The sequence below is a fragment of the Anomaloglossus baeobatrachus genome, chromosome 3 (assembly GCF_048569485.1).
Source record: "Anomaloglossus baeobatrachus isolate aAnoBae1 chromosome 3, aAnoBae1.hap1, whole genome shotgun sequence".
Taxonomy (NCBI): domain Eukaryota; kingdom Metazoa; phylum Chordata; class Amphibia; order Anura; family Aromobatidae; genus Anomaloglossus; species Anomaloglossus baeobatrachus.
In genome coordinates this window covers 95,219,171-95,239,142 of record NC_134355.1, presented here as the reverse complement: position 1 = coordinate 95,239,142, position 19,972 = coordinate 95,219,171, and the positions used below count along the sequence as shown (strand labels likewise).

The 19,972-nt window shown below is 47.3% G+C and overlaps 1 protein-coding gene across 1 annotated transcript in view; it reads left to right on the top strand.

Moving 5' to 3' along the window:
- MCM8 (minichromosome maintenance 8 homologous recombination repair factor) overlaps positions 1-19,972 on the top strand; it is a 183,726-nt gene that overhangs the window by 132,659 nt on the left and 31,095 nt on the right. Inside the window, 3 exon segments of the mRNA XM_075339312.1 lie at positions 494-689; positions 9,105-9,324; positions 9,424-9,633. Coding sequence (XP_075195427.1) covers positions 494-689; positions 9,105-9,324; positions 9,424-9,633 — 626 coding nt within the window.

Sequence of the window (19,972 nt, the reverse complement as noted above, 5' to 3'; positions counted from 1 at the left end):
AGTAAACAAAATTCCCTTCTTTTGTCAAGTACATTCACAGGACCTCTGTTTTTTAAAAGATACCAGAAACAGATATAATTTATGCTAGAAGTACACACTAGGTATGCACTCTCACTCCTGAAATCCTCCCACATTATAGACTTCTATGGATTGGATGTAAGCATTCTTTTGACCTTGGATTTGGCCGGTGTGTGCTAACATATGTTTTTTCTACTGTTTTAGAAATCAAAATGATCTTGTGTGTGCACAGGGACAGATATATTACATTATTTCAGTGGTGTCATCCACCTCTGTACTGGGGGAGCCGGATCTCCAGAGTCGGGGACATGCTCTCTGCATTATTATTGCAGCGCTCATTTCTTTCAGGATCCTCATTCATTTAGATCATTCAAATAATGAAGAAGTTCTATAACTTTTGCTACAATAATGACATTATAAGTTTGTGTATACACGTCTACTTTCGTTTAGTCATTCCTCTGCTGTTCACATTCAGGAATCTGTGGAATAGACGAATTTGATAAAATGGGTAACCAGCACCAGGCTTTATTGGAAGCCATGGAGCAACAAAGCATTAGCCTTGCCAAAGCAGGGATTGTCTGCAGTTTACCAGCAAGGACGTCTATAATTGCTGCGGCCAACCCAGTAGGAGGACACTACAACAAAGGCAAGACTGTGTCTGAGAACCTGAAGTAAGTGACAAGGCCACATTATTGGGGGAGGGGAAACATTATTTGTAGCAATTATCTGTTACCGCAGTGTGTAAGGCTGAGTTCACATGTCCTGTAAGGCTGCTTTCACACATTCGGTTTTTGCTGTGCGGCACAATCCAGCTCTTTGCAGAAAAAACGCAACCGTTTTTTTTTTTTACGCCGGTTGCGTTTTTTCCGCATAGACTTTCATTAGTGCCAGATTGTGCCGCATGGCCTTGCGTTCGGTCCATTTTTTGCCGGATGCGGCATATTTAGCCCATGCGGCGGCCGGATGGAACGTTGCCTGGCACGGTTTTTTTGTCCGGCAAAAAAAAAACGCATCGCGCCGCATCCGGCCGATGTGGTGCTTTTTCCAATGCATGCCTATGGACGCCGGATGCGGCAAAAACCGCATCCGGCTTTTGCATGCGGTTTTTTGCACTGCGCATGCTCAGTAGCGTGCCGCAACCAGCAAAAAACGGACGGGCCGCATGTAAAAACGTCTGCCAAGGATGCGTTTTTTTTCGCCGCATCCGTTACATAGGTTTTAGAGCCGGATTTAGCAGCACTGCAAAAACCAGAGGTGTGAAAGCAGCCTAATCATCCGTTAGAATGGGTCCTGCAGAGATCCGTTAGCAACAAAGATTTGCAAACAACTTTTTAGTTCGTTGTTAAATAAATGATGTCTGCCGGATCCGTTTTCTTTAACATGGGAGTTTATGAAGCATGGATCCGTTAACGAATCGCTATTTAGCTGTGTATTTTTGACTGTTTTTTTTTTATTTTTATTTTTTTTTTTTACAAGATTCAAATTAAACATAAATAGCAATCCGTTAACTAATCTGTTTTCCCTAGACGTGCATAATAAAAAAAAGAGAATTTTGTTTACTTACCGTAAATTCTTTTTCTTATAGTTCCGTAATGGGAGACCCAGACCATGGGTGTATAGCTTCTGCCTCCGGAGGACATACAAAGTACTACACTAAAAAGTGTAGCTCCTCCCTCTGAGCATATACACCCCCTGGATAACCAAATATAGCCAGTTTAGTGCAAAAGCTGAAGGAGAACAGCCACCCACAAGTAAAGATAGAGCAAGAACCGGAACAACCGGAGCCTCTGTCTACAACAACAGCCGGTGATAACACGCGGAACAAGAAACTGCCAACAGGCAACAGGGAGGGTGCTGGGTCTCCCATTACGGAACTATAAGAAAAAGAATTTACGGTAAGTAAACAAAATTCTCTTTTTCTTTATCGTTCCTATGGGAGACCCAGACCATGGGACGTCTCAAAGCAGTCCATGGGTGGGAATAAACAGAAAACTGAGAAGTAGGCGAAACCTAACTTCACAAATGGGCGGCAGCCGCCTGAAGGATGCGTCTGCCCAAGCTCTCATCTGCCGAAGCATGAGCATGCACTTGGTAGTGCTTCGAAAAGGTATGCAGACTAGTCCAAGTGGCAGCCTGACAGACCTGCTGAGCCGTAGCCTGGTACCTGAAAGCCCAAGAGGCACCGACAGCTCTGGTCGAATGTGCCTTGATCCCCGGCGGGGGAGGCACTTGAGTACACTGGTAGGCATCGTAAATGGCCGACCTAATCCAACGAGCTAGGGTCGGCTTAGAAGCCGAGAGGCCCTTACGCCGACCTGTGGTCAGCACAAAAAGAGAAGTGCACCGCCTAAGAACAGCGGTGCGAGACACAGATCCGGAGCGCCCGCACCAGATCCAGAGTATGCAACGCTCTTTCAAAGCGATGAACAGGAGCCGGACAAAAGGAAGGCAGGGAAATGTCCTGGTTAAGGTGGAAAGGAGAAACCACCTTAGGGAGAAAGTCCGGAGTCGGACGGAGAACCACCTTGTCTTGATGAAAAACCAAAAAAGGTGACTCCGAAGAGAGCGCAGCCAAATCAGAGACTCTCCTGAGGGAAGTTATGGCCACTAGAAAGACCACTTTCTGTGAAAGACGAGACAAAGAAACCTCCCTAAGAGGCTCAAAGGGGGGTTTCTGCAAAGCCGTGAGGACCAGATTAAGGTCCCAGGGATCCAAAGGCCGCCGGTAAGGCGGAATGATGTGAGATGCGCCCTGCATGAAGGTGCGCACCTGAGCCAGCCGGGCGATACGCCGCTGGAACAACACTGACAGAGCCGAGACCTGTCCCTTGAGGGAATTGAGGGATAGTCCTAGCTGCAGACCGGACTGTAGAAAGGACAGGAGGGTCGGCAAGGAAAAAGGCCAAGGAGCATGGCCGGAAGAGCGACACCAGGACAGGAAAATTCTCCAGGTCCTGTGATATATTTTGGCCGAGGAAGACTTCCGAGCCCGAGTCATTGTGGAGATGACTTCAGGAGGGATACCAGAAGTCGTTAAGATCCAGGACTCAAGAGCCACGCCGTCAATCTGAGAGCCGCAGAATTCTGGCGGAAAAACGGACCTTGTGAGAGAAGGTCTGGACGGTCCGGGAGATGCCACGGCACCTCTACGGACAGATGGAGCAGGTCTGGGTACCAAGCTCGCCTGGGCCAGTCCGGTGCAATGAGGATGACTCGACGACCCTCCATTCTGATCTTGCGCAGGACTCTGGGCAAGAGAGCTAGAGGGGGAAACACGTAAGACAGACGAAACTGGGACCAATCTTGAACCAGCGCGTCCGCTGCAAAGGCCTGAGGATCGTGGGAGCGAGCCACGTAAACGGAACCTTGTTGTTGTGCCGGGATGCCATTAGATCTACTTCCGGAGTGCCCCACTTGCGGCAGATTGACCGAAACACTGCCGGATGCAGAGCCCACTCGCCGCTGTCCACGGTTTGACGGCTGAGATAATCTGCCTCCCAGTTTTCCACGCCTGGGATGTGGACTGCGGATATGGTGGACTTGGAGTCCTCCGTCCACTGAAGGATGCGTTGAACCTCCAACATTGCCAGGCGGCTGCGTGTCCCGCCCTGGTGATTGATGTAGGCAACCGCTGTCGCGTTTTCTGACTGGACTCGAATGTGCTTGCCCGCCAACAGGTGGTGGAAGGCTAAGAGAGCTAGAAGCACAGCTCTGATTTCCAGCACATTGATCGAGAGGGCTGATTCGGACGGAGTCCAAATGCCCTGCGCTCTGTGGTGGAGATATACTGCTCCCCAGCCGGATAGACTGGCATCCGTGATGAGGATCACCCAGGACGGGGCCAGGAAGGAGCGTCCCTGAGACAGAGAGAGGGGCCAAAGCCACCACTGAAGGGAGCCCCTGGTCTGTGGCGACAGAGCCACTAACCTGTGCAAGGAGGAAGTCCGCTTGTCCCAACAGCGGAGAATGTCCAGCTGCAGAGGACGCAGATGGAACTGGGCAAAGGGAACCGCTTCCATTGACGCCACCATCTGACCCAGCACCTGCATTAGGTGCCTGATGGAATGACGGTGGGGCCTCCGCAAAGAGCGCACCGCCAGATGGAAGGACTGCTGTTTGACTAAGGGCAGCTTCACAAGTGCCGGCAGAGTCTCGAATTGCATCCCTAGGTACGTGAGCTTCTGGGTCGGAGTCAGAGTGGACTTGGGCAGATTGACAAGCCACCCGAATTGGACTAGAGTGGCGAGAGTGAGCGAGACACTCCGCTGACAGTCTGCACTGGATGAAGCCTTGACTAGAAGGTCGTCCAGGTAAGGAATCACTGCCAACCCTTGGAGGTGCAGAACCGCAACCACTGCTGCCATGACCTTGGTGAATACTCGAGGGGCCGTGGCTAACCCGAAGGGGAGAGCCACGAATTGGAAATGTTCCTCTCCGATTGCAAAACGTAGCCAACGCTGGTGTGAAACTGCAATTGGCACATGCAGATAGGCATCTCTGATGTCGATGGATGCTAGGAAATCTCCTTGGGTCATTGAGGCAATGACTGATCGCAGAGACTCCATGCGAAAATGCCGCACCTGAACATGCTTGTTGAGAAGCTTGAGATCCAGGATGGGCCGGAAGGAACCGTCCTTTTTGGGGACTAGGAAGAGATTTGAGTAGAAACCTCTGAACCGTTCCCGGGCGGGAACCGGTACAATTACTCCGTTGGCCTGCAAGGATGCCACGGCCTGAGAGAAGGCGGCGGCCTTGGAGCAGGGGGGAGTTGACAGAAAAAATCTGTTTGGCGGGCTGGAAGAGAATTCTATCCTGTAGCCGTGGGAGATGATATCCCGCACCCACTGATCGGAGACGTGTTGAAACCACACGTCGCCAAAGTGGGAGAGCCTGCCACCGACCAAGGACGTTGCTGGCGCGGCCAGATAGTCAAGAGGAGGCTGCCTTAGTGGCAGCAGCTCCTGCGGTCTTCTGAGGACGCGGCTTCGTGCGCCAGTTGGGTTTTTGGTCCTTGGCTGAGTTAGTGGACGAGGCCGAGGGCTTAGAGGACGACCAGTTGGAGGAACGAAAGGAACGAAACCTTGACTGGTTCCTACCCTGGACAGGTTTCCTGGTTTTAGTTTGTGGCAAGGAAGTACTCTTCCCGCCAGTAGCTTCCTTAATAATTTCATCCAGTTGTTCACCGAACAGCCTGGACCCAGCAAATGGGAGCCCAGCAAGGTACTTCTTTGAAGAAGCATCTGCCTTCCACTCTCGAAGCCACAAGATCCTGCGGATAGCGAGGGAATTAGCCGAAGCCACCGCAGTGCGGTGAAAAGCCTCCAGCATGGCAGACATGGCATAGGATGAAAAGGCTGAAGCCTGAGAAGTTAAGGCAACCATTTCGGGCATAGAGTCCCTCCAGACTGAGGCACCACCATGTTAGAGCAGGCATCACAATGTGGATATGTGCTCGGTTCAGGCAGTACGAGCTTACATGCAGTGCATATTGAGTACAGCTTTGCAGCCTTGCTCCTCGTGTGAGACATGCTGCTGAAGTGGGGGCTCTGAGCCAGAATGACCCCCAGAGAGTATATAAGCAGGTCCACGACCGGAGGTTGTGGCTTACCAGACCGTTTGTGTGCCCTCCAGATCCCACAGCCCGGACCCCCAGAGAGATGCTGCAGCCAGCGCCGATCGCTGTGAGAACGCTGATAAAATGGCGCCGGAGCGAGGAGAGGGGGCGGGGCCTACTCTAAGAGCGGGATCCGGAGGGCCAAGGAGATTTACAGGGGAGGGGACATGTACTCAGAGAGGAGTGTCCCTCCCCTGTGCCGAACGGCCGCTGGGCGGAACCGCACTGTCCCTCTGCATGATTGACATGCAGGGGCAGTGAAATCGAAACTAGGCCTCAGGCGAAGCTGGGGCCTAAATTTAACGATGCGGCCGGCGCGCAGGCACCATCGGCGCGGTTCTCAGGTGAAAACCAGAGAACCGGCCGGAAATGTCAGAATAGTTACACAGCACACTCTCCCCAACAATAAAGTACAAGGGACCCCCCGACAATAACGTCTCAGATACTTAGCTTGTGAGACGCAGGGCCAGGTCCCTGAGGGATGAGTGCTCCGTCCGGCAGGATCCTGAAGGGCTGCGGATGGAGACCGGTCTCCTGCAAGGCAGGGAGAACCGTGCTGGCTCCCACTTCAAGCCAGAGCCCGAGGGATGGTGAAGGAGCGCGGCATGTAAGGCTCCAGCCCTGAAATCAACCTTAACAACACCGCCGACACAGTGGGGTGAGAAGGGACATGCCGGGAGTCCAGGCTTGGACCCGCTTTTCTTCAAAATCTTTCCAAAAATCAGATGAGAATGCATGTGTGGATGTGTGCCTCCTGAACACAAAGCATTGAACTGGCTATATTTGGTTATCCAGGGGGTGTATATGCTCAGAGGGAGGAGCTACACTTTTTAGTGTAGTACTTTGTGTGTCCTCCGGAGGCAGAAGCTATACACCCATGGTCTGGGTCTCCCATAGGAACGATAAAGAAAATGGATCCGGAAGAAATAATTTTCCCAATTGATTTCTGCAGGATCTGTTCTTCTAACGGATGATTACAGGAACTCGGCCTAACACATTTTTGAAGAATGCGTCCTCTTAGTAAATACCAGGGATATCCCGGACCCACCACTGAGTGGTTGTATGTCTACATTTATACATAATCCAATGTTGCTGCTCACCCTGTATGACGTCACATGTTAAAGGCTTAAAATGTTTTGTGACCGTAGGGTTGCAGACCTATAAAATAAGACTCACAGCAGTTACTCATTCTGCCTGGGTCCAGATCTATCGCTCCATCTCTGCTCCAGTCTTTGATGGGCTCCAATGGTGATGTCTCGTCTGCAGAGCATATCACCACTGCAGCCAGTCACTGGACTCCATGGTTCGTACTTCGCACCTAGTGATTGGCTGCAGAGGTCACGTGCACTGTAGCTGTGACGTTACGATTGGAGCCGCTCAACAAAGGCCAAAGCAGCAGCTGAAAGGCAATGCTGGACTCGGGGAGGGTGAAGAGCAGAGTGTTATATTAATTGTCTGCAACAAAATAGCTACGTAAAATTTCAAACCATATAATCCCTATATTGGGTTAATGACTATTAAGTTTCCCATCAGATCCTGGTATTCTCAGAAGTTTCTCCACTTGATCAAGGAGCATGAATACAAAGTGACATGGTGCAGCGAGTGGAGGTAGCATTATCTTCCCTTTATGTATGTGCTGGACTTACACCAAGTGCTTACATACATTGTGCTTTATCCAACCCTGTATCATCGTAAATATCATGTAAACAATTGCAGATCAATGGAAAATTGAAAAGTACACTTGGGAGTTCAGAAGTGTACAAAGCTCAACAGTCTGGTGCTGACAATCTAAACAATATGAAAGTGACGCACATAAATGAAGGTGAAATATATAATGTTTTTCCCATAAAGTCACCAAAATAATTGTATTCCTTATCTGCAAAACATAGCGATAGCTACATCTACAGGTCTATTGATGCGACTTCAGGCAGGGAAAAGATGCTGCTATTCGTCGTATCTGTGAAAAAAATCACTTCTTGTGATCGGAGGACCTGTAACACAAGTTACTACATTTTTCGTAACAATCCAGAACATAAAATAAATAAATGATGATACATTTTCCATACGATGGTCTCTAGCAGGGGCATGCTGGCTGATTGTCAGAATTTCTATAGAAGGACATAGAGAAGAGACGCACATGTGCAGCCGATTCTCCATTACTGGCAGCACCCATTCTAGATAGGTGCAGATTCCAAAACTGAGACCCAAATCTATCATATATTTTGGAATTCTGCCATAAATGTCACAGATAATAATAATAATTAATAATAATTTTATTCATTTATATAGCGCTATTAATTCCACAGCGCTTTACATACATTGGCAACACTGTCCCCATCACAATCTAGAGTCCCTATCTGTATGTGTTTGGAGTGTGGGAGGAAACCAGAGGAAACCCACGCAAACACGGGGAGAACATATAAACTCCTTGCAGATGGTGTCCTTGGTGGGATTTGAACCCAGGACCCCAGTGCTGCAGTGCTAACCACTGAGCCACCATGCCGCCCAGATGACTATACCGTGAGTGGCCCCCATACTCGTGTACAGAGAATTGCATGGAAACAAATCAGAAAATAAAAAATGTGTTAGTTTCTGACTTTAAAGGGGTTTTCCAGGCTATAATAAAAAGTCTGCAGTTGATCTATGGGACTTCAGACTGCTGAATCATGACTGTGCAATGCACTCACTGTCACAATTCCCCTGAATTCTCCAAGCTTGTGGGCGCTGATGTGACCGGATGTATATGATTTTTTTTCTTTCAATTCTCTTCTTATAGAGAAGCCAGATGGGACTAGTAGACATTTAACCACTGGTATGCAAATCACATTAATGATGTCATGTGACCACCTACACTCTCAGGGCATACAGGGGAATCGTGACAGTGTGCACATTACACACTGCCATGATTCTGCAACGGAAAATCCCTTTGGTAAAAATACAAATACCTTTTAAGATCTTGTGCATTCCACATTAGATGGAATAAAACAAACTTAGTGCTAATATAAAGATCATCTCCATGAACAAAAAAAACCAACCTTTTATCAGTTCCCGGCTCATCCTGGCAAAAAGCACTTCCTCTACAGCGTATTGCCCGGCATTGAGCGGACTGAGGTTTAATTTTTCATAGTAGCAGCTTAAAGGGAATCTGTCACCAGGTTTTTGCCACCTAATCTGAGAGAAGATAATGTAGGGGCAAAGACCCTGATTTCAGCGATGTGTCACTTACTGGGCTGCTTAATATAATTTTGATAAAATCACTAATCAGTAGTAGATTATCATTACAGGACTACTCTGCAGCTGAGAAAACATTGATTTTATCAAAATGACAGCAAACAGCTCAGTGAGTGACACATCGCTGGAATAAGGGTCTCTGTCTCTACATCACGCTGCTCTCAGAGGATCAAAAACCTGGTGACAGATTCCGTTTAAAAAGCAGATGATATTTTCTAAGATGATGCCATTTGTTCCACAGAATGGGAAGCGCTTTATTATCACGCTTTGACTTAGTGTTCATCCTGCTTGATACCCCTAATGAAGACCACGACCATTTACTGTCAGAACATGTCATGGCCATGAGGTCCGGGTCAAAGCACGTCATATGCAGCTCAAATGTAACACGGACAGGCACGCAGGACTCCAACATCTCTGTCCTAGAGGTGACTTCCGACAGACCATTGAAAGAGAGATTAAAGGTATTGTTAAATGTAAAAGAAGACAATGTAAACTATATACTGAAGTAGTAATCAAGAAATGCAATGTAAGAAATTACCAGCTGCCTTGATTCATTCTAGGTCCTTACCAGGGAACGTATTGATGCAATTCCACATCAGCTGTTAAGAAAGTACATTGCCTATGCCCGACAGTATGTGCAGCCAAAACTGTCCCTGGATGCAGCTCAGGTTCTCCAGAACTTCTACCTGGAGCTCAGGAAACAGAACCAGGGCATCGACAGCACTCCTATAACCACCAGACAACTGGAGTCCTTAATACGGCTAACAGAGGTGCAGAATGAAATCCCCAATGTGATATATATATACAGTTAGGTCCAGAAATATTTGGACAGTGACACAAGTTTTGTTATTTTAGCTGTTTACAAAAACATGTTCAGAAATACAATTATATATATAATATGGGCTGAAAGTGCACACTCCCAGCTGCAATATGAGAGTTTTCACATCCAAATCGGAGAAAGGGTTTAGGAATCATAGCTCTGTAATGCATAGCCTCCTCTTTTTCAAGGGACCAAAAGTAATTGGACAAGGGACTCTAAGGGCTGCAACTAACTCTGAAGGCGTCTCCCTCGTTAACCTGTATTCAATGAAGTAGTTAAAAGGTCTGGGGTTGATTACAGGTGTGTGGTTTTGCATTTGGAAGCTGTTGCTGTGACCAGACAACAAGCGGTCTAAGGAACTCTCAATTGAGGTGAAGCAGAACATCCTGAGGCTGAAAAAAAAGAAAAAATCCATCAGAGAGATAGCAGACATGCTTGGAGTAGCAAAATCAACAGTCGGGTACATTCTGAGAAAAAAGGAATTGACTGGTGAGCTTGGGAACTCAAAAAGGCCTGGGCGTCCACAGATGACAACAGTGGTGAATGATCGCCGCATACTTTCTTTGGTGAAGAAGAACCCGTTCACAACATCAACTGAAGTCCAGAACACTCTCAGTGATGTAGGTGTATCTGTCTCTAAGTCAACAGTAAAGAGAAGACTCCATGAAAGTAAATACAAAGGGTTCAAATCTAGATGCAAACCATTCATCAATTCCAAAAATAGACAGGCCAGAGTTAAATTTGCTGAAAAACACCTCATGAATCCAGCTCAGTTCTGGAAAAGTATTCTATGGACAGATGAGACAAAGATCAACCTGTACCAGAATGATGGGAAGAAAAAAGTTTGGAGAAGAAAGGGAACGGCACATGATCCAAGGCACACCACATCCTCTGTAAAACATGGTGGAGGCAACGTGATGGCATGGGCATGCATGGCTTTCAATGGCACTGGGTCACTTGTGTTTATTGATGACATAACAGCAGACAAGAGTAGCCGGATGAATTCTGAAGTGTACCGGGATATACTTTCAGCCCAGATTCAGCCAAATGCCGCAAAGTTGATCGGACGGCGCTTCATAGTACAGATGGACAATGACCCCAAGCATACAGCCAAAGCTACCCAGGAGTTCATGAGTGCAAAAAAATGGAACATTCTGCAATGGTCAAGTCAATCACCAGATCTTAACCCAATTGAGCATGCATTTCACTTGCTCAAATCCAGACTTAAGACGGAAAGACCCACAAACAAGCAAGACCTGAAGGCTGCGGCTGTAAAGGCCTGGCAAAGCATTAAGAAGGAGTAAACCCAGCATTTGGTGATGTCCATGGGTTCCAGACTTAAGGCAGTGATTGCCTCCAAAGGATTCGCAACAAAATATTGAAAATAAAAATATTTTGTTTGGGTTTGGTTTATTTGTCCAATTACTTTTGACCTCCTAAAATGTGGAGTGTTTGTAAAGAAATGTGTACAATTCCTACAATTTCTATCAGATATTTTTGTTCAAACCTTCAAATTAAACGTTACAATCTGCACTTGAATTCTGTTGTAGAGGTTTCATTTCAAATCCAATGTGGTGGCATGCAGAGCCCAACTCGCGAAAATTGTGTCACTGTCCAAATATTTCTGGACCTAACTGTATATATATATATATATATATATATTTATATATATATTATTTATTTCTATGTTTTAATTAATATTGTATCTTATTAAAAAAGAAATTAAACATTGGCACAGCGTTCTACGGCGGGCTACACTTATAGTGATAAAGGAGTGGCTCACAATATGTAGCAAAAGCATAGTATTTTCTCTTTCGCCTTATTGGAGGACATGGGACCATGGGTATATGCTGCTGTTGTCAGGAGGTTGACACTGGGCAAACTAAGAAAAAAAGTTAGCTTCTCCTCCGCAGTGTACACCCTATCACTGCCCAGGAACCAAGCCAATTTTTTGCTTAGTGTCCTAGGAGGTGGACATGGGCCTGTTCTCGGGCTCTTTTGATTTATTGATTTTTTTTTTTGTTCTCACGCATTCCCAAATCTGCGGCCCAAAATCGGGCCTTGTCTCAGGCTATGGCAGCACTTCACGATACAGGTGTCATCATACCAGTTCCCACCAAACAACGTTACAAAGGTTTTTACTTAACGGTCGCTTTTTTAGCCCTCTAATCTCTCGTCCGATTTGCCACCAGAGCTCCGCTCGGCTACGGTTGACGGCGTGGCTGTTGAATCCTGGATTCTAGCTAGGACCGGTCTCCCTCCCCAGGTCATTTCCACGATGATGAATGCTAGAAAGCCCTCCTCGGCTCGCTTTTATCATAGAACCTGGAGATTGTTTCTCTACTGGTGTGAACAACTTGGAAAGTTGCCGCTTACCTTTTCCTTGTCCAACATCCTGACCTTTGTGCAGGTAAAGAGAAGGGCTGCACACCAGTGACTATGTAAGGGGAATAAATGTAAAGCAGAAACTGCTGGTTGAATACTGACACGAAAAATACAGTATCTATATGTGAGAATGAAAATATATGACAATGGAATCTGCATAACTGCCATGAACTAAAGAATAAAGAGAAATTTAGATACTGAATTGATCAATACAACAGAGCCCCAAAACCTCAGAAGTCTGAACTGGGTGCAAAAACCCTAAAAAACTTAACTGCAAGAGAGAACACACATTAGCTAGGGACCCCAATGTAAGAGAATACCGTGACGAGGTGTTGGGGCTCTGTTGTATTGATCAATTCAATAGCTAAATTTCTCTTTATTCTTTAGTTCCTGGCAGTAATGCAGATTCCATTGTCATATTTTCATTCTCGCATGTAGCTATTGTATTTTTCATGTCAGTATTCACACAGCAGTTTCTGCTTTACATTCATTCCCCTTACACTGTTACTGGTGTGCAGCCCTTCTCTCTATATAGTGAAGGTTTTTTTAGGGTTTTTGCACCCAGTTCAGACTTAGAATGGTGTTCCAGATTTTATTTCTTAATTAATTTCTTTTTGCAGATAGGACTGGATTCTGGGCTAGCCCTCAGTACCCTCAAGGGACAGGTTTCCGCCCTTTTGTTTTTTTTTCCAGAAGCAGCTAGCGGCTCGAGCTCAGATTCGTACCTTTCTTCAGGGGGTTACCCATTTGGGTCCCGACTATCAATCAGCCCCTAGATCCATGTTACCTTAATCTGGTTTTAGGAGTCCTACAAGTGCCTTTTGAACCACTGCGAGAAGTCTTGCTTTCCTTACTCTCCTGGAAAGTCGCATTTCTCTCTCGCCTTATTGGGGGACACAGGACCATGGGTATATGTTGCTGTTGCCAGGAGGTTGACACTAGGCAAAACTAATAAAAAAAGTTAGCTCCTCCTCCACAGTATATACTCTGTGACCGACCAAGAACTAAGACAGTTTTTGCTTAGTGTCCTATGAGGTGGACATGGGACAGTTCTCAGGCCCTTTTGATTTTTTTCTTTTTCATGGGTGCGTTTTTTTAGCCTGCTAATCTCTCGTCTCTTCTTTTACCAGTGGAGAAATGGATCTCCCTGAGACAGGGCATTCAGGTCCTCTGGCACAAGTGCCGTCTTCCTCTGCAGTTCGGGATAAGGATTTTGGGGAAGTTGGTGGCGGCAATGGAAGCAGTCCCATTCACTCAATTTCACCTGCGTCCTCTTTAGCTGGCCCTCCTTTCAGCGTGGGACAGGAACTTGGCATCCCTCGATCACCCAGTTCATCTTTCCCAGAAGATGATTCACTCCCTCCTCTGGTGGACCCATCACTCCTCACTCTCCCAGGGGAGATCCTTCGTCCCGATTCGCTGGCACGTAGTCATGACAGACGTCAGGCTGATAGATTGGGGAGCTGTGTTCCATCATCACACGGTTCAGGGTCGCTGGTCTCTCCTGGAACGCTCCCTCCCGATCAACATTCTGGAGCTAAGGGCCATATTTCTGGCTCTTCAGGAGTTCCTTCCGCTCCTCTCGGGTCTCCTGGTTCGGATTCAATCTGACAACACTACTGCATTGGCGTACATAAATCATCAGGGAGGGACTCGCAGCCTGGCAGCGATGAAAGAGGTCACCAAGATCCTTCATTGGGAAGAGAAGCACACCTCTGCCATCTCCGTGGTTCACATCCCAGGAGTAGAGAACTGGGCCGCGGACTTCCTAAGCCGACAAGGTCTGGCTGTGGGAGAGTGGTCCCTCCACGACGAGGTATTCCAGCAGATGTGTCACAGGTGGGGTCTCCCAGACATGGATCTCTTGGCATCTCGTCAAAGTGCCAAGGTTTACACCTTCATAGCCCGCTCCGGCGACCCGCAGGCAATGGGCTCCGATGCCCTGGTCCAACCGTGGTCCCAGTTACGGCTCCCTTACATATTTCCTCCGCTGCCCCTCATTCCAAGAGTGATCAAGAAGGTCAAGGCGTAGGGAATCTCAGTGATGCTAGTAGCTCCAGATTGGCCCAGGAGAGCCTGGTATTCGGAACTTGTCCAGCTACTAGGCAACACTCCCTTGCGGCTTCCCGACCACCCAGATCTTCTGTTGCAGGGTCTGATCTACCACCACAATTCCGCTCGGCTACGTTTGATGGCGTAGCTGTTGAATCCTGGATTCTAGCCAGGTCCGGTCTCCCTCCCCAAGTCATCTCGACTATGTTGAATGCTAAAAAGCTCTCCTCGGCTCGCATTTATCATAGAACCTGGAGATCGTGTCTCTCCTGGTGTGAACAACACCGCTTATCTTTTCCTTGTCCAACATCCTGACCTTTTTGCAGGTAGGACTCGATTCGGGGCTAGCCCTCAGTACCCTCAAGGGACAGGTCTCCGCCCTTTTGTTTTTTTCCAGAAAGAACTTGCGACTCGAGCTCAGATTCGTACCTTTTTTCAGGGGTTACCCACTTGGTTCCCCCCTATCGTCAGCCGCTAGGTCCATGGGGCCTTAATATGGTTTTAGGAGTCCTTCAGCAAGCGCCTTTTAAACCACTCCGAGAAATCTCATTCTCTTTCCTGGAAATTTGCATTTTTAGTGGCTATCACGTCGGTGAGGCAAGTTTCGGAATTGTGAATTGCATAAATGAGGGAAAGATGTGACAACATATCCAACAATTGTAAAGACTACACCCTAAACAAGAATTTGCATACTTAGAGACCTAAGGGGTAACGTAGTCATGGTCCTATATGTGACCAAATAGTCAAAAAAAGGTCAAAACAACTTCTTGCAAAAGTATAAAGATATTTATTACATAAATCGTTAACAAGAAGTGACAGACGACAATAAGAATCAGAGTCATATAACGATTAATCAGGCTTTTAAGGAGTGTCACTGATGACAAATCACATGGGTCCACACCCCACTCAGGCGAGAGTATAAATAAACGGTATTAAAAAGTGACATGGATAAACCCAGTATGGATAGATTTAAATCAATAAAATGTAACAGCTCCAGACATGTCTATATAGCATTGTTACCATATATTGCAAAACAGCTATAGGCTGCAAGTAAGGACTCTATAAAGCAATGGCTACAGACATGTCTCTAGAAAATAATACCATACTTGCGAACCAGTCATGGGGCACGTTTTTCTCGGGCACCACGAGCCACTATGGGTGAGTGAATGATTATTATGGTTCGGTTTCTGGGTTTTGGGTATTAACATGTTGGTACTCTAGCATTATTAGTAAGTCCCTTTATGGAGCCTTTAAGGCCACTTTACATGCAACAACATGTTGTTGGGGTCACGGAATTCGTGACGCACATTCGGCATCGTTAGCGACGTTGTTGCGTGTGAAACGCACGAACAATCGGTAACGATCACAAATACTCACCATATCGTTGATCGTTGTCCAGTCATTCCTATCCCGATTATTGTTGCTGCTGCAGGTACGATATTGTTCGTCGTTCCTGCGGCAGCACACATCACTATGTATGACACCACAGGAACGAGGAACATCACCGTCCCTGCGGCCGCCAGCAATGAGGAAGGAAGGAAGTGGGCGGGATATTACGGCCACTCATCTCCGCCCCTCTGCTTCTATTGGGCGCCCGCTTAGTGACGTCACTGTGACGCCGAACTAACCGCCCCCTTAGGAAAGAAGGCGGTTCGCCGGCCACAGTGACATCGCTAGGCAGGTAAGTATAGTGTGACTGTTCCTAGCGATGTTGTGCACCACGGGCAGCGATTTGCCCGTGACGCACAACCGACGGGGGCGGGTGCTTTCACCAGCGACATCGCTAGCGTGTGTGTAAAGTGGCCTATACTCTAGCCCATGAGCTTGAGGCATTATACCATTATCTAAGTTTGATGTGCAGCCTTATCCTTATATAATATGTATTTTTTGGCTTGCACTCATAATATATATATATATATATATATATATATATATATATATATATATATATATATATATTAGTGCTCACTTCAGTTATCCTATTCAGTTATATGTAGTTTTTTTCTGAATGTGAACACAGCTCCGCCCCTTTCGGCCATGTTTTTTCCATCTCCTATATAAGAAAGTCCTTAGTTACCCCTCTCCACCCACAGCAGTTTTTAATTGCAATGAGATGACACACAGTTAGGGTCACAGAGCTAGGGACCCCAATATAGAGATATACCTTGACGAGGTCTTGGGGCTCAGTTACATTGATCAATGCGATTGCTAAATATCTCCTTTTTCCTAATATTCATGGCAGGTATGCATTTCATTATTCACATGTTCAAATTAGCAAGTAGCATTTTTCATTGTATATTCCAATATTTTTCCATATGCTTGAGGCATTATACCATTATCTAAGTTTGATGTGCAGCCTTATCCTTATATAATATACTCTAGCCCATGACTGGTTCCCAAGTATGGTAATTATTTTCTAGAGACATGTCTGTAGCCATTGCTTTATAGAGTCCTTACTTGCAGCCTATAGCTGTTTTGCAATATATGGTAGCAATGGTATATAGACATGTCTGGAGCTGTTACATTTTAGTGATTTAAATCTATCCATACTGGGTTTATCCATGTCACTTTTTAATACCGTTTATTTATACTCTCGCCTGAGTGGGGTGTGGACCCATGTGATTTGTCATCAGTGACACTCCTTAAAAGCCTGATTAATCGTTATATGACTCTTTGATTCTTATTGTCGTCTGTCACTTGTTAACGATTTATGTAATAAATATCTTTATACTTTTGCAAGAAGTTGTTTTGATCTTGTTTTGACTATTTGGTCACATATAGGACCATGACTACGTTACCCCTTAGTTTTCTTAGTATGCAGAGTTTCGGAATTGGCGGCTCTCTCCTGTCGGGTTGCGCACCTGGTTTTTCACCAGGACAAGGTTGTTCTCCGTCCCTCACAGTCATTCCACCCAAAGGAAGTTTCTCCCTTTCATCTAAATGGGGAGATCGTCCTGCCTTCTTTCTGCCCTGCTCTGGTTCATTCATTTGATAAGTCCCTACATAATCTAGATCTTGTCAGGGCTCTGAGGATCTATATTTTTCGAACTGCGCCATTTTGCAAGTCAGACACCCTTTTTGTTCTTCCTGAAGGGAACAAGAAGGGTGCTTCAATCTCGAAATCCACAATTGACTGTTGGATTAGATGGTCAATCCGAGAGGCATACAGGGTCAAAGGAGTCACCCTTCCAGGAGGGGTGAAGGCTCATTCCACCCGAGCGGTGGGAGCTTCTTGGGCTGTTCGCCATCAAGCTTCGGCGCCTCAACTTTGCAAAGCCGCTACCTGGTCCAGCGTCCACACGTTCACCAGGTTCTACAGAGTACATACGCAGGCTTCTGCGGATGCTGCCCTGGGGAGACAGGTTTTGCAGGCGGCGGTGGCCGCTCACCTCTGACTCCAAGGGACCCCGCTTTCAGTTTCTACTTACCTTTATAGTTAATGGTCAGTTGGTTTGTCTGACCTTACCAGTTGTTAATATTTTTGTTCCCACCCAGAGACTGCTTTGGGACGTCCCATGGATCTGTGTCCCCTAAATAATGCCCGAATGGTTGCAAGCTGAAAGTGGTTGTCACAACTGACTGCAAAAGGAAGATTTTTTGTGTACTCACCGTAAAATCTTTTTCTCGGAGTCTTCATTGGGGGACACAGCTCAGGATTAGACGTTTTTTCTCATTCTTTGCATAATCTACAGCTACAGCTTCTCTTACTACTTTTACACTAAACTGGCTTGGTTCCTGGTCAGTCACAGGGTATATACTGCGGAGGAGGAGCTAATTTTTTTCTTAGCTTTGCCTAGTGTCAACCTCCTAACAACAGCAGCATACACCCATAGCGCTGTGTCCCCCAATGAAGGCTCAGAGAAAAAGATTTTACGGTGAGTACACAAAAATCTTCCTTTTGCAGTCAGTTGTGACAACCACTTTCAGCTTGCAACCATTCGGGCAGTCCACTGATCTGGGTCTCGCCTCCACCGCCACCAATGGACACCACGGCCAGCCTATAGTATTAAATTGTGGCCATTTAGATGATTGTCCATGGGATGAAAGAATGGCTCAGATTGCTTATGCAGAGGAGCTCGCTGTTTTGGCTTATAGAGGAGAGTCTTAAGCTGACAGCCCACCTCTGTGATGCGCTTATGCTCCAATAGGGCAGATGGGCAGAGGTTGGCTTTATAAATATGACCACACCAGTCCACACTTATTTTTGTAGGACACTCATACTAAGGCTGCTTTCACACATCCGGCTTGAGCTCTGCGGCTCAATCCGGCTGTGAAACCTATGCAACGGATGCGGTGAAAACACCGCATCCTTTGCATAAGTTTTTCCCATGCGGCCCGTCCGGTTTTCTTCATCGTTCCTATGGGAGACCCAGACCATGGGTGTATAGCTTCTGCCTCCGGAGGACACACAAAGTACTACACTAAAAGTGTAGCTCCTCCCTCCGAGCATATACACCCCCTGGATGACAAATCTAACCAGTTCAATGCTTTGTGTTCAGGAGGTCACACACACACATGCATTCTCTGATTTTTTATTTTTATGATTTTTTATTTCAAAGATTTGGAAGAAAAGCGGGTCCAGCCTGGACTCCCGGCATGTCCCTTCTCACCCCACTGTGTCGGCGGTGCTGTTAAGGTTGACTTTACAAGGCTGGAGCCTTCACATGCCGCACTCCTTCACCATCCCCTGAGGCTCTGGCTTGAAGTGGGAGCCATCACGGTGCTCCAAGGCCGCCGCCTTCTCTCAGGCCGTGGCATCCCTGCAGGCCAACGGAGTAATCCTACCGGTTCCCGCCCGGGAACGGTTCAGAGGGTTCTACTCAAATCTATTCCTAGTCCCCAAGAAGGACGGTTCCTTCCGGCCCATCCTGGATCTCAAGCTTCTCAACAAGCATGTTCAGGTGCGGCACTTTCGCATGGAATCTCTGCGTTCAGTCATTGCCTCAAGGACCCAAGGAGATTTTCTAGCATCCATCGACATCAGAGATGCCTATTTGCATGTGCCAATTGCAGTTTCGCACCAGCGTTGGCTACGTTTTGCAATCGGAGAGGAACATTTCCAATTCGTGGCTCTCCCCTTCGGGTTAGCCACGGCACCTCGAGTATTCACCAAGGTCATGGCAGCAGTGGTTGCGGTTCTGCACCTACAGGGGTTGACAGTGATTCCTTACCTGGACGACCTTCTAGTCAAGGCTTCATCCAGTGCAGACTGTCAGCGGAGTGTCTCGCTCACTCTCGCCACACTTGTTCAATTCGGGTGGCTTGTCAATCTGCCCAAGTCCACTCTGACCCCGACACAGAAACTCACGTACCTAGGGATGCAATTCGAGACTCTGCCGGCACTTGTGAGGCTGCCCTTAGTCAAACAGCAGTCCCTTCATCTGGCGGTGCGCTCTCTGTTGAGGCCCCGCCGTCATTCCATCAGGCGCCTTATGCAGGTGCTGGGTCAGATGGTGGCGTCAATGGAAGCGGTTCCCTTTGCCCAGTTCCATCTGCGTCCTCTGCAGCTGGACATTCTCCGCTGTTGGGACAAGCGGACCTCTTCCTTGCACAGGTTAGTGGCTCTGTCGCCACAGGCCAGGAGCTCTCTTCAGTGGTGGCTTCAGCCCCTCTCTCTGTCCCAGGGACGCTCCTTTCTGACCCCGTCCTGGGTGATTCTCACCACGGATGCCAGTCTATCCGGCTGGGGAGCAGTATTTCTCCACCACCGAGCACAGGGCACTTGGACTCCGTCCGAATCAGCCCTCTCGATCAATGTGCTGGAAATCAGAGCTGTGCTCCTAGCTCTCGTAGCCTTTCACCACCTGTTGGCGGGCAAGCACATTCGAGTCCAGTCAGACAACGCGACAGCG